The sequence below is a fragment of the Dromaius novaehollandiae genome, unplaced genomic scaffold, assembly GCF_036370855.1.
Source record: "Dromaius novaehollandiae isolate bDroNov1 unplaced genomic scaffold, bDroNov1.hap1 HAP1_SCAFFOLD_42, whole genome shotgun sequence".
Classification (NCBI taxonomy): Eukaryota; Metazoa; Chordata; class Aves; order Casuariiformes; family Dromaiidae; genus Dromaius; species Dromaius novaehollandiae.
The window spans coordinates 693267-706340 of NW_026991361.1; the positions used below are offsets into that span (position 1 = coordinate 693267).

Below are 13074 nucleotides of genomic sequence, written 5' to 3' on the forward strand. Positions count from 1 at the left end.
GCGGGGCCGCAGGCGGCCCAGGCCGCGCCGGGCCTTCCCCAGCAGCTGCTCGCACCCAGCCGGGCCGCGGCGGCTCCGGCCACCCCCGCGCGCACAGCCGCTCGCTCTGCCCAGCCCAAGGCCCTCGGCCCCGGCGCGGCAGCTCCCGGCGCTGCGGCTCGAGGCTCCGGGCGGCCCCGCCCCAGGACACGCTGCCCCGCGCGGCCGGCAGCAGCCGCCTCTCGGCCCCTCCCTCCCCGCAGGGCCCGGGCAGCCCCGGCACCGCCCCCGCCCCGCCCCTGGGCCACCTCCTCTGCACCAGTGCGCATGCTCCGCCCCGCCCCTCCCAGTTCCTCCCCCTCTGCCCCGCCCCTCCCCTCCCCTCCCCTCCCCGCCCGACCGCCCAGCGCACGCGCACTGCCGCCCCCCGCCCCTCCCTCCCTGCTGCCCGGCCCCGGGAGGCCCCGCCCCGCGGGAGCCAATGGGGGAGGCGGGGCGGAGGCTCTGTCTGCTGGGAGAGCGGTGCTGGCGAGGGGGTGGGGGAGGTGCAGGGCAGGAGATCAGCTTTGTTCTGGGCACCTTTGTGCAGGGGATGCCAAAAGGAGACAGTCGAGGAGTGACGGTACCACCTGGGTCTGGGAGCCTAACAGTGGAAAAGGAGTGAATTTGTTGAAGAAAGGCCAGAGTATCCTTGCAGTGTCTCCTGTTCTTTTTCAAAGGAAATGGAAAAAACAAAACAACAACAAAAACCCCTTAGAAGCTGCTTTCAGTGTCTGTTCCTGAAGGAGAAGTTTCCACAAGACTTCCTCTCTGTCTTAGCTGACGTAATACTTTGACTCTTGCCTTCTGCGTCGTGGGGAAGTGTGCAGCTGAGAAGTTTTGAAAGACCTCGCTCCTGAGCCCTGCTGGAGCAGCAGGTTATTTAAGTGTGCGTATGAGTTGCTCTTCCGTCTTGTCTTTCCTCACCGCCTTCGACATTTCTGCCCTCGATTGGAGTGTGTTCAAAGCAGAGGTGTGTGGAAGACCTTTGAGTGTCTCTTGATTCTCCCAGCTGGTTCTTGTGGCACCTTTTTGAAATGTTGAGAGCTTGCGTTTGACCTGCTGCCAAGTCCCTGCAGCTGCTCCCTCCCTCCCTCCCTCCCTCCGTCCGTCCCTCCGCGAGGGTCAGCCACCCGTGTGGCTGTGGGTTGTCAGCGCTGGCTGCCCCGGTGGCAGCAGCCGCCTCCGCTGTGCCGCCGTGGGGCGAGCGCGGCGCAGGGCCCCCTGCCCTCCCTCGCAGGCAGGTTTCCCTGGGGGGGCCACGGCCGGGGCAGCGCAGCCGCCTGTGCCGGCCCGGCCGGGCCCCGCGGCGGGGTTGTCCCTGCGGCCCGGCCTGCGTGGGGCAGGGGCAGCCCCCGGGCGCCCCGCGCAGCCCCTGCCCGCTGCAGGGCCAGCCCTGGCCGGGGCCCTGGGGGCGAGGGGGGCCGGGCCCCCTCTGTGACATGGGCTGTGCTCACAGGGGACATCCCGTGTCATGGCCACAGCTGCCCTCTCCCGCGCGGCCCCGGCCTCTCCCCACACGTCCCGGCGAGGCCGCGCCAGCCCAGGCGCTGGGGCTGCTCTCGGCACCGCTCTGCTGCCAGGAGCCACCGAGCCCCAGCGGGAGCCGGCGAGGGGAGGCCGGGGCAGCGCGGGGCTGCGGGGAAGTGCGGAGGAGGAGGAGGAGCAGGAGAGGAGCTGTTTCCTCATCATCTTCCGCCGTGGGGGTGACCCAGGGCGAGGAGGACAAGGATGGAGCTCTGGGACGCTGGCCACGGGACGCGGCGTGGGCAGGGGGTGCCAGCGCTCCCCCCGCAGGGTGAGGCCTTGAGGAGCTCTTTCCCGGGAGCTGTCGCAGAGACCATGAACTCTGAGCGTGGCTCCTGCTGGGCTCTGGAGATGCTGCTGGGAACACATGTGCTCCAAAGGAATCCTTGGACTTTTCCTCAGCTCAGCGGGGACTTTTGTCCAGGATCCCAGCCACTGCCCCTAGTTCCTTCCCACTGGATCTCCTTGTACCTGCAATTGAGCTCAGGGACACACTGTGGATGTCCCGTGGCAGGATCTCCATGTCCTAATGCCTCTGTTTCAGCTCCAGAGCCCTCGTGGGGGCAGATATAAGGTTCTACCTCAAGGCAGTGCCCACCTCAGCCGCTGAGCCCCTGTCAGGACTGGGGTTAATTTGGGGAGGGGGATGCTTTTGGAAGACACTTGCACCTGTCATCCCCTTGGTTAGGCATGTGCTGAATGGTTGTGAGCTGGCCCAGCCAGAGCATGACGTGTCTTTCCCTTCTTTTCCAGAGCGCCTTGCTATCTGGGAAGGTGTGTCTGACTACATTGTATGGCAACTGATGCTGAGCCAGGTGGGTCTGCCCTCCTGGGCCTGCCCAGGAAAGCCTTCTTCTGCCTCCTCTGTACCTGAGGGGTGACCTCTGTGCTTTGGCTTGTATTTTTGAGAGGCTGCAGAGGAGGGGGATGAAATCATCTGGAAGATTCTTCTAAAGAACTTCTCCAAAGCTTTCCCGAGTGCTCCATCTGTCCCTTTTGTACAGCAGGAGTGGGCAGGGCACCGAGCACCATCACCATGTGCTGACAAGTCACCAGCCTGTCCACCTAACACTCTCATAACTCTTCTCTTCCTGTTTTCAGGGAGTCAGGATTATTCGGCTGGGCACCTTCAGTGTTGTGAGGGAACAAGTTGTTGGTGGGAAACATGGTCTTCTGACTGTTCGCAGACCCGTGTTCCATCTTTCAAAGAATATTGCACAGGTTCTCGGCCTCTCCCATGATGAGGCCTATGCTCCTGGTAAGAAGACAGGTGGAAACTTTTGCTTCGCCTTGGGACATCTTTGGGCTGTGCATAATTGCTGCTCAGCAGTGACTGTTAGAAATCTGGAATTCCAGCACCAGGTCCTCAGAAGAGGTTCAGATTTTTTTAAATACTCATGACATCATCGTGCACATGACAATTATACTCCCTCTCTGCATGAGTTGCTTGAACAGCTGGCTACATGCCAGATGTGTGGGGGCTGCTGCTTCTCATCAGCTTTCGTTGAAACTGTTGGTCTGTGTTTACTGCCTCAGCAGACCTTGTAAAGGCAAACACCAGCATTCATGCTGGCTCTTCCCTTCTACTTAGAGGTGGGTCAAGGTCATCTGTAGAGAGCCTTGAAACAGAGATGGGGAGCAGAGTGTGTATGAAAAGCCACCCGAGGCCAGCTTTGCTGGGATTGCTGGTCAGTGCTGCCAGCACTGCAGCTGTAGTGGACATCAGTGATGCCTGTGAGGCAGCAGGAGCTCCGAGCTGTGTTTGGAGTGGGTCTTTCCTTTGAAAGGCCTCCATCTTCTCTGGGATGGCAACATCATTCTGGCACGTGCTGGGGACAGCCCTCTGGCAGCAAAAGCAGGGATGTTTGCTGTGCCCTTGTGAGGGTGCTGGGGGTGGCCGGAAGGATCTGAAGGGGTGGAGTGGAGTGCTTGTGTTTTCCTTCTTCCTTGCATCCCCGTGACAAGGCACAGCTAAATGTCTGCCAACCTGGAATGCGCTGAGTGTGGGCACAAGTACTGTGACCTGGCAGCCACTCCCCCAGCATGGGAACTGGCCCCCTTTCTGCTCCCCTTGTCCTGCCATCATGGCTCCTGTTCCTGCCAGATGGCTAGAGCCCTTTCTTTCTCTCTGTGGAGGCAAGAAAGCATTGCTGCACACTTGGCACGTCCGGCTGTAGAGTGCTTTGGAGTTCTCCTGGGGAGGGATGGCATCAGCTTCCCCCATGAGCTTTCCCAGAGGCTTAAAGAAGACAGCTGTGTAGCAGTGTCTTGCTTGAAGCCCTCCAAGCTGCTGATGCTCTCTTTTTGCCTGCTGCAGTGCTCTGTTAGTGACAGTGTTGTTGTTATGTTGCTTGCTAGGTCACAAGGAAATGGAGCCCCTGAAGTGTGCTCGCATAGCCTCGGACATGTCTGTTCCTCGGCAAACAGTGGAGGCTTGCGTAGAAGAGACCCTGCGTGAGTTCTGCCGCTGCCTCAAGAGTGGGCAGAATGTTGCCTTTGTGTTGAAGGACGTTGGCATGCTTGTTATTCAAGGGACCAACGTGAAAATGAGATTTTACAAAAGCCTTCTGCAAAGGCTGAATGGGACTGAACAGCGGCTTGCAGCTCTTCTTGGGGTGAGTTTTCCATTTCTCCAGCACTTCTTGTAGTCCTCTGGAAACCCCAGCACAGTGCAAGTGAATGCATTTCTGTTGGCCTGCCACGACCTCTCTGGGCACCTGGATAGCTGTGGCCTAGAGTAATGCCAGTTCCCGGCACAATTTCTCTTGAGTGGACTTGGTGACCTAGAAGACCCTGGGAATTTCTGTACTGGGTCAAACCACAGCTGCCTGCACCCAGGATCCCGTTCCAATGTGGTCAGGGAAAACTTCCAAGGAAAGGGCAGGTCTATTGTGTGTTTTCCCATGAGATTTCTCTCCTCCTTGAAAGCCACGGTTTAGCGCCATGGTGTTTTAGGATCACATTTGAATGCATGGGTGGCAGTGGAGACACAGGCAGAGCAAGGCCCCGCTGGGAGCAGACCCCTTTTGCTGCTGTCACTGGGTCGGTCTAGTTGTGCTGACCAGCTCTTGCCAGTGCCCCTGGAGCCAGAGGAGCACAAAGCGGGGCTTTTCCTGCTGTGTGCATCTGCACGCTGCTAGTGGTGGCCACAGTGTGTTACAGAGAGAATTGCTCCAGCCCTTGCCCTTCCCCAGGTCTCTAGCTCAGTGCAGCGCAGGCTGTGTCCCTCCATTCCTCCATGCTGCAGACGCAGCCGTTTGAATGTTAGGAGAGACTGTGGGGTTAACCCCACGTCTGACCCCTTTGTTCTCAGCTCAGGAGGCATCAACTCAAGCCAGCAGGGAAAACACAGCAGCCAGGAACCCCGGCTAGTGAAATGCCTGCTCCTGTGCTTGCCTCCATGGACTTCTGCATTAGGAAAGACCTGGTCTCCACGCTGAGTCCCTAGATTCTTACCCCTGCCCAAAGCCTGACAGTGTCCTTACCCTTTCTCATGTATTTCCCTCCAGCTGCTCTGCTGTAGAAGTGAGGGGCTGCTGAGAGGAAGGGAGTTCTTTGTCTCAGCATTTCTGAGAGGAAGCGTCTTCTCTGAGCAGTGGAAAAGTCTGCTGCCCTTGTGAGCACTGCTCTGATTTTCTTGGCATCATCTCCCATGTGTCTCTCACCTTGCAGATGCCAGAGATGAGGGATTCAGTGCTCTCGCGCACCAAAACTGCTGCTTCCCAGACCCTTTCTGGTCGTGTCTTTGTCTTCCCAGAGTGAGTATGTTTGCTTCTTAGCCCCTGGCTCCCACAGGAGATGGGAGATGGTCCCCAATGGCAGCCCAGAGGATTGAGGTTAAAATGAGCTTTCTCACAGGAAGCATGGGGAAGCCCTGGAAGAGCTTGATGAGGAAGCTGGTGCCCCTCGAGGCCCCTCCTGTTACTCAGCTTGCTAATACACGCTTGCAGGATCTGGCATATTCTGCTTTGGGAAAGGATGGACTTCCCAGGAGCTCCCAAATACCACTGTGTTCCCATTATTCACACAAGGTGCAAAGGCAGTGTGGTGCCCTCCCTTTGGACTGATGTGTTTTTCCTGTGTCCAGGTACAAGCTTGAGAGTGTAGCTAGAAAGCCACCTGTGAGGCCCGTGGCAGCTGTGAAGGCCACCCAGGCAGAGGAGAGGGGAAAAGCTGACTGCAGTGGCAGGAAAGGTAATGCAAGAGCTGATTTCTGACAGGGGGTTGTGCCTTCTCCTCGTGTGCTCATGGGTAGGGCATCGGAGCCAGGGTGACAGTGCGATGGCTCAGGGAGCATGAGGTCCTAGAGGTGATGCTGCTTACCCGTTATGGGAAATCTCCTGAGGGAACAAGCCCTCGGGGCAGCCCATCACTCCCACCTGCCGTGGATCCCTCTGATTAAACTTTCCCCCATTTCCATGGGGACTGCATGCCTTGGTGTGTGCATTGCAAGCACTTCTGTTTGAGGAGGTGGTGCAGGAACGAATCAAACTTGTGACCAATCCTTGATTACTGTGAATCCAAAGTTGTGCCTAGAACTGTAGGTGATGGAGGGGCTGAGCTATCTCATGGACTCAATGTGTTTTCTTGTGCCCAGACTTCCTCTCATTTTCCAAGCAAGGAGTAACCTTGCTTTCTTAGTTTCTCGTAATCATCCCCCAAACAATGCCTTTGGGTTGCCTGTGCCAACAGAGGAACTGTAGGCACATGAGACCAGGAGACAGACCCAAAGATGTGTTCCCCTTGTGTGAAATGATTGCCCCCAGAGAGACTCTGTTAGATCACCAGCACATGCCAGCAAGCCCCCTTTCCCATCATGTGAAGAGGATAGAACGTGAGAAAACCAGTAGCACAAGAAATGATGTTGCCCGGGAAAACCTGCAAATTGGACAGGAGCCAGCGTCCAGAAGGGCCTAAGACTGCCCAAGAAACAAGGCTGGAAAGGAATCGGCTTGAGGCCTCCCAGTTTGACCACAGGCTTGAGGAAATCTGCATATCCTTCCTGTTCCAAAGGTCTCCACAGTGCTGTCCTGAAGTGTTTTCTTGTCTCCTGCTTACAGGCAATCTCCCTGCCAACCACCTCCTCTTGAGAGAGCGGCTTCCTGCACGCAGACTAACTGCTCTGAACATGGAGAAAGGAAAGGGAGACACAGGCAAGGGCAAAGCTCCTCCTGGCAGGTGAGAGCCTTGGAGAAATGGCTGAGGGTGAGCCTGTGCTATCATGGTTGTTTGGGTGAGATGTTTGCTTTGGACACAGTGTTTATGGTAACTCTGAGTGCCTTTGACTGTGTCCTAATGCCTGCTGATCCCTTGCTGGATGGCCAGCACACCTGAAGTTCTTGGGAGACACCCGTGTTTGCTTCCTGTTTCTCCTGACTCTGCCTCCAGGTTACAAGCTTTTTGGAAACTCAGTGCAAACCCAGCTTCTGGAAGAGGAGGGCCCTTCTCTCATACCCTTCAGATTTAAGTCAACAGCATCATTTTTCCTTGGTGACAAGAGTGCTGGGAGTCTATAGACATTTTCTGAGGATGAGAGAAAGCCCGAATGCTCTTGTAATGCCTTTTAAGCAGAGGAGGTGTTTGTCTGAAGTCTCTGGGCTGTTCCCAATGGCCAATGAGTACTAAGTGAGAATGGATTAGACCTGGAGGAGCTCTTTCTTTGAATGGAAAGGATGTTGCTTTGCAAGGCAAAGTGAAATTGCACTCATCCTGCCACCCAGGATGCAGAGCAGAGTGTCTTTTCATGATTTCAGTTTAATTTGTTTCCCTCAAAGCCTTCTCATTCATATGAAACCTTGTCTTGTGGCTGGCACAAGAGAGTGGCAGGGACAGGTAAATGGCAGGCACGCTTTACTCCCTCAATGACTTGCTCCCTCTTTGGCACTGGGTCCCCCTAATAATCCATTGTACATCCCCAGACACAGAGTGTTTCGGGCTACCGAGCAGTGACAAATGCAACTGCCAGGAAGCGGGGGGTGGGGGGTAAAGGTGTCTCTTGGAGCCTGTCCTTGCAGAAGACCTGGCTCCGCTCCTTGCTGCGTCAAGAGAGAGGCTGGCTTTGGGCATCCTGAGCATTTCTCTGAACATGTTAGTACAGCCTGGGGCGTTTCAGCCTGGGGGGATCTCTGTCTCTGTGGAAGTGAAGACATTTCTTTGAACCCAAGTCATTGCCCTGCAGAGCTGCCTTGTGCTGCAGAAGCAAGAGCCCAGCTTGTGAGCTGGGGATGGAGTCCAAGCTCGCCCTGTGCTCACACCACCTCCCCGGGATGTGTGTTTCCAGTGTGCTCCCAGCCATCGGAGAGAGCTCCTTGAGGAAGGTGGAGAAAGGCAGGAGGAAGCCAAGTGCTGAAGAATCATCAGCAAAGCCAAAGGAAAAGAAAGAAAGGGCAGCACTGAAGGCAAAGAGAGACATGGAAGAGTCAGAGGGGATCCAGGTACGGGAAGCCTTTATAAACCTTCAGACAGGAAAGGCCTTTCGTCTACTGCAGGGGAGCTGAACCTTGAAGGTCCCTCAGTGAGCCTGTCACAGGTGCCTTGAAATGCATCTGTAAGAGGCAAAGCACCATCAGGAGTGGGGTTTGTAGTCCAAGAGAAGCCCCAGTGTTCTTAAAGGCCCATTGCTGGTCTCTTGGGTGTTAGGGAAGCAGCAAGTGAGGCCATGAAGAGTCATGCTAAGAGTAAGAGCTAAGGTCAGAATGGGTGTTTAGGGGGGGTTGTTCTGGCCGGGTGACCCCAACAGCAGGGCTGCATTCATAGGTTCTGCTCAGGCAACAGCAGTTCCTTCCCCTCCTTTGCTAGGCTATGAGAGAGGTGTGCGACTGGGATGGGAAGTTTGGCTGTGAGGGCTGGTGAGCCTTGGTGAGGCTGGCACATGCCCTGAGGGCTGTGTGGAGGCGGCTGTGCTGTTTCAGCAGCTCTGACTGCAGCGTCCCTGCCTGAGCAAGGGGTTTCTCCTGCCTTGGGGGGCCTGAGGCCCCACCAGACTTGGGGGCTGGTGAAGGCCCAGCTCCCGCAGGCGCCAGCTGCTCTAGTGCAGCATGTTCAGAGCGTCCGAGTGAGGGGAGACCCAGCATACAAATCCTGCTGTGATGCCCATGCAGGTTCGGCGGATGTCAAGGACCCTGACAAACCTGCGGCCTGACCTCAGCCTGCCCACGACCAGCAGGGACGAGAGGGCTGATGACCGTGCTGGGGAGAAAAAGCCAAGCATTAAGGATGTGTACATCTACCACCTGGGGCCAGAGGAGGAGATGACGGTCTACGTTTACTTCTCCCACATAGACGAAGAGGAGAAGAAGAAAGAGCAGCAGTCATCGCAAGAGACAGTATATGGCGTGAGTGTGTGTGATTGTCAGGGTGAAACCTGAGCTGAGAAGGGCTTGTGAGGATTGTGTGGTGTGAGCTGCTGAGCATGGTAGCAGCATTTCCTTTTGGAGTTCTGCTCTGCCAAAGGGATTGCCTTCCCCTCATTGGTGATGTGAGGAGTGAGATCCCGGGGGGACATTGGGGTCCAATGGGCAATTGCTGGGATGCCCTGGTCACTCAACAGTTTCCCCCTGAGAGCATGCAGAGGTCCAAGCTTTCTGGGTTGTCCAGCTGCTGCAAAGTGCTCCCGTGGGAAACTGTCTGTGGGTCTTGTGGGCTGGGCAGCAGCACTGCACAGTCTTGAGGTTGTATGAGAATCTCTCTGCATGTGCAGGATTCGTTCACTTGCTGGATGATGGAGGAGTGGGAGGAATATAAAGGAGCATCATCTGCAGAGTACAAGGCCAGCAGCACCTCCCCAAAAAGGTACGTGTGCCCCAGCTGCAGCAAGGGCTGTGGCATCTGGATGGTGGTGAGCCTCTGGCTGCGGGGTGAGCAAGGCACATTGCTGGGTGGTGGAGCTGGCCTGCCCCAGGAGCCTCTGATTTCTCTGGGCATGGCAATGACTGGGGTAGAGCCTGCTGGCAGGCGCCTCTCTGCATCCTCCAACAAGTACGGAAACCTTGTGCGGAGTTGCAGGCTGCAAGTCCAGCTGGGAGTGTGTGTGTACAGGGCCTTTGGGAGACAGGAGGGCTCCATGCAGAGCGTGAGAGAGACCCTGTGCCCGCTCTCGCAGGATGGTTTCCAAGCAAAGTCTCCAGGCGCTTCAAGCAGCAGTGACGAGCCTAGTGAAGGAGGCAAAGAGTTTTGTAGAAGAGGTGGGAACAAAGAATGCTACTGAAGAACCCGAGTGCCTCAGGTGAGTATCTCTAAAAGCAAGTGTTGCTTCCCCTTGTGCAATGCCCTTCCTTCCATGCCCAGCAGCACGGGGGAGAGAGGGTCTTTTGTGGAGAGCCATCACGGGACAGAGAGCAGCAGGCTTGCGAGTCTGTGCCCTTGAATGAGACAGCTCTTCCACCCAACGGTTATTTTTTGGTCCCTCAGAGGAGGATTTCCACGTGGGACAGGAGTGATGGAGGAATGGAGAGTCAGAGGGACAGAGCGGTGTCCATTGCTAGTGTTTTAGGTTTACTTAGCTACCTAGCAGCTTCTTCTTTTGTGTTCCTGCCTGCTTTTATGGCTGGCATGAGAGAGTGGCAGGGATGGGTAAATGGCAGGCATGCTTTAGGCCCTTGACCACTTGCTCCGTTCTTGACACTGAGTGCCCAGTGAAGAAACATCTTCCATCCCTAGACATGGAGACTCGGGAGCACGGGGCTGTGGTCGATGCAGTTGCCAGGAAGGGGGGTAAGGGTGTGTCTCGGTGCCTGTCCTTGCAGAAGACCTGGCTGCTCTCCCTGCTGCCTCAAGAGGGAGCCCGGATTTGGGCATCCTGAGCTTTCCTCTGGGCCGGTCATGTAGCCTGGGTGTTTCAGCTGGGGCAGATCTCTGTCTCTGTGGACGTGAACGCGTTTAGCTGAACCCAAGTCATTGCCCTGCAGAGCTGCCTTGTGCTGCAGCAGCAGGTGCCCAGCTTGTGAGCTGGGGATGGAGACCAACCTCCCTCTGTGCTCACACCACCTCCCCGTGATGTGTCTTTTCAGTGTGCTCTCAGCCATCCGAGAGAGCTCCTCAAGGAAGGCGGAGAAAGGCAGGAGGAAGCAAAGGTCTGAAGCCAGACTGCCAGCCGTGAGGCCTCTTGGTAGAAGCCAAGAGAGGGCAGGACAGGTATGTGCTACTGACTGAGGTCCCTCTTGTGCCACAGGGGCTTGTGGAAGAGGGCAGTTCTACAGGCAGTGGGTATAGAAGCCCTCTTCCTAAGTGTTCTTTAGACCATGCACTCACCTCTTCAGGGCCTTGCTTTAAAAGGTGCAGGCTATGCTCTGTTTTCTCTAGGCATTTGTCACTACTGCATTCTGAGGATTGGCACCAGAAGCCCCTCTTTGGCCCTGTTTGTAGTGGAGATGTACCTGCTGGGCCTTTCAGGGAAGGGAAGGAGACACCTTCTGTTTCTCCCTGGTCAGAAGAAAACAGGGATTTTCTGTGTGGCCAGGACTAGCTTTAGAGCCTAAGAGCACTGAGAGGAAGGCTGAAGACAAGGGGCTGGAGGGAGGGTGAGAAATTACCTTCCATCCCTGGAAAGAAACAGCTGCCAGTAATGCTCCTTGCTGTGTCTTTTCTGTGGCCCTCCAGCATGCAGGCTTCCTGTCCGCTCTGCAGGGGCAAAGAGATGTTTGGGAATCCTCGGCTAACCTGCAGGAGAAGAAAGAAAAGGCAACTCCGAGAGCAAAGGGAGAAATGGAGGAGCCAGAGAGGACCCAGGTACAGGAAGCCTTTTTAAACTTTCAGAGAGGAAAAGTCTTTCCTCTCCTCCAGGGGAGCTGCGCCTTAAGGTTCCTCAGGGATGCAGATTGGAGGTGCCTTGTTGCTGCAGAAGAGCGGGGCAGGGGAGTGCTGTCTTTCCTGGAATCTGAACCCCCGGGAAGATTTTCCTTTCCTGTGGGTTTTGCTGAAAAGCCAAGCAAGGCAACTGAAGAGAGAGGAGCAATTGCTTCCCCTCCTTTGCTAGGCTATGAGAGAGGTGTGCGACTGGGATGGGAAGTTTGGCTGTGAGGGCTGGTGAGCCTTGGTGAGGCTGGCACATGCCCTGAGGGCTGTGTGGAGGCGGCTGTGCTGTTTCAGCAGCTCTGACTGCAGCGTCCCTGCCTGAGCAAGGGGTTTCTCCTGCCTTGGGGGGCCTGAGGCCCCACCAGACTTGGGGGCTGGTGAAGGCCCAGCTCCCGCAGGCGCCGGCTGCTCTAGTGCAGCATGTTCAGAGCGTCCGAGTGAGGGGAGACCCAGCATACAAATCCTGCTGTGATGCCCATGCAGGTTCGGCGGATGTCAAGGACCCTGACAAACCTGCGGCCTGACCTCAGCCTGCCCACGACCAGCAGGGACGAGAGGGCTGATGACCGTGCTGGGGAGAAAAAGCCAAGCATTAAGGATGTGTACATCTACCACCTGGGGCCAGAGGAGGAGATGACGGTCTACGTTTACTTCTCCCACATAGACGAAGAGGAGAAGAAGGAATAGCAGCAGTCATCGCAAGAGACAGTATATGGCGTGAGTGTGTGTGATTGTCAGGGTGAAACCTGAGCTGAGAAGGGCTTGTGAGGATTGTGTGGTGTGAGCTGCTGAGCGTGGTAGCAGGATTTCCTTTTGGAGTTCTGCTCTGCCAAAGGGATTCCCTTCCCCTCATTGATGATGTGAGGAGTGAGATTGTGGTGGGAGAGTGGGGTCCAATGGGCACTTGCAGGGATGCCCTGCTCACACATGAGTTTCCCCCTGAGAGCCTGCTGAGGTCCCTTTCTAGGTTGCAAAGAGCCACCCAGAGAAGCTGCCTGTGGGCTGTATTTGCTTAAGGGAGTTAAGGCTTAATATTGCAAGTATTAGCTCAAGACTGGGTGGCTCAAGTCAGGAGTCAGAGGAGACAGTTGGAGACAATCGTGCCCTGTGTGAAGAACCGTGCTGGCTGAACTCCCATCACCAGTCTTTGCCTGGGATGAATGCAGTGCCGGTGTCGTGCTCTGCAAGTCACAATTCCCTTCCGTCATTTGTGTTGCCATCAGAGATGCCAGCTTGAGAGAGAAGTGCCAGTGGGAAGCAATAGTGAAAGCTGCTGAGGCTGTGACATACCTTGGGCCTGTTGCAGTGACTCTCGTGGTTCTCCAGCTACGGTTGTAGCATGCCTTGCTGGGGTGCCTGAGGCCAGGCCAGAGCAAGGGCTGTGGTCCAGGTGCTGGCACAGGTCCTGCAGTCCCTGGCTGCTCTCTTGGTGCATGTTGAGAGCCTCTGAGTGTGCTTGGAAGTGGCACTACAAACTTCCTGGGATTGTCTTGCAGGCTCAGCAGAGAAGTGAAACGCAGCCAAGGGTTCGGTCGGGCTCCTCCCGACCCGCAGCTGAGAAAGAGGAGAGTGGTGGGAAGCTGGGTGAAGACAAGCCCTGTTTTCAGGATGTCCTCAAGTACCGCCTGGCATCAGACGAGGAAGAGACTGTCTATGTTTACTTCTCCCGCATAGACGAGGAGGAGAAGAGCAGCCGAGAGGCTGGGGACACAGCAGAGGCAGTAAGTGTGTGCCAGC

General features: G+C 56.3%; 1 protein-coding gene across 1 annotated transcript; it reads left to right on the forward strand.

Annotated features, from left to right (window-relative positions):
• Positions 1–1749: 1749 nt before the first annotated feature.
• LOC135326025 (coiled-coil domain-containing protein 81-like) lies at positions 1750–12024 on the forward strand. The gene is made up of 14 exons (XM_064503917.1): positions 1750–1816; positions 2299–2360; positions 2647–2803; positions 3904–4160; positions 5218–5303; positions 5633–5739; positions 6606–6723; positions 7826–7979; positions 8646–8879; positions 9245–9336; positions 9647–9769; positions 10554–10677; positions 11143–11271; positions 11821–12024. Exons 1-14 carry the CDS (start codon positions 1750–1752, stop codon positions 12022–12024), a joined length of 1914 nt encoding a protein of 637 aa, XP_064359987.1.
• Positions 12025–13074: the final 1050 nt, after the last annotated feature.

Excerpts from the sequence above, each read along its gene's own strand:
- LOC135326025 (XM_064503917.1), top strand. The coding sequence starts at position 1,750 with ATGGAGCTCTGGGACGCTGGCCACGGGACGCGGCGTGGGCAGGGGGTG. Across the intron at positions 2,804-3,903 it reads TGATGAGGCCTATGCTCCTG|GTCACAAGGAAATGGAGCCC; the intron begins GTAAGAAGACAG and ends GTTGCTTGCTAG. Across the intron at positions 5,740-6,605 it reads TGACTGCAGTGGCAGGAAAG|GCAATCTCCCTGCCAACCAC; the intron begins GTAATGCAAGAG and ends TCCTGCTTACAG.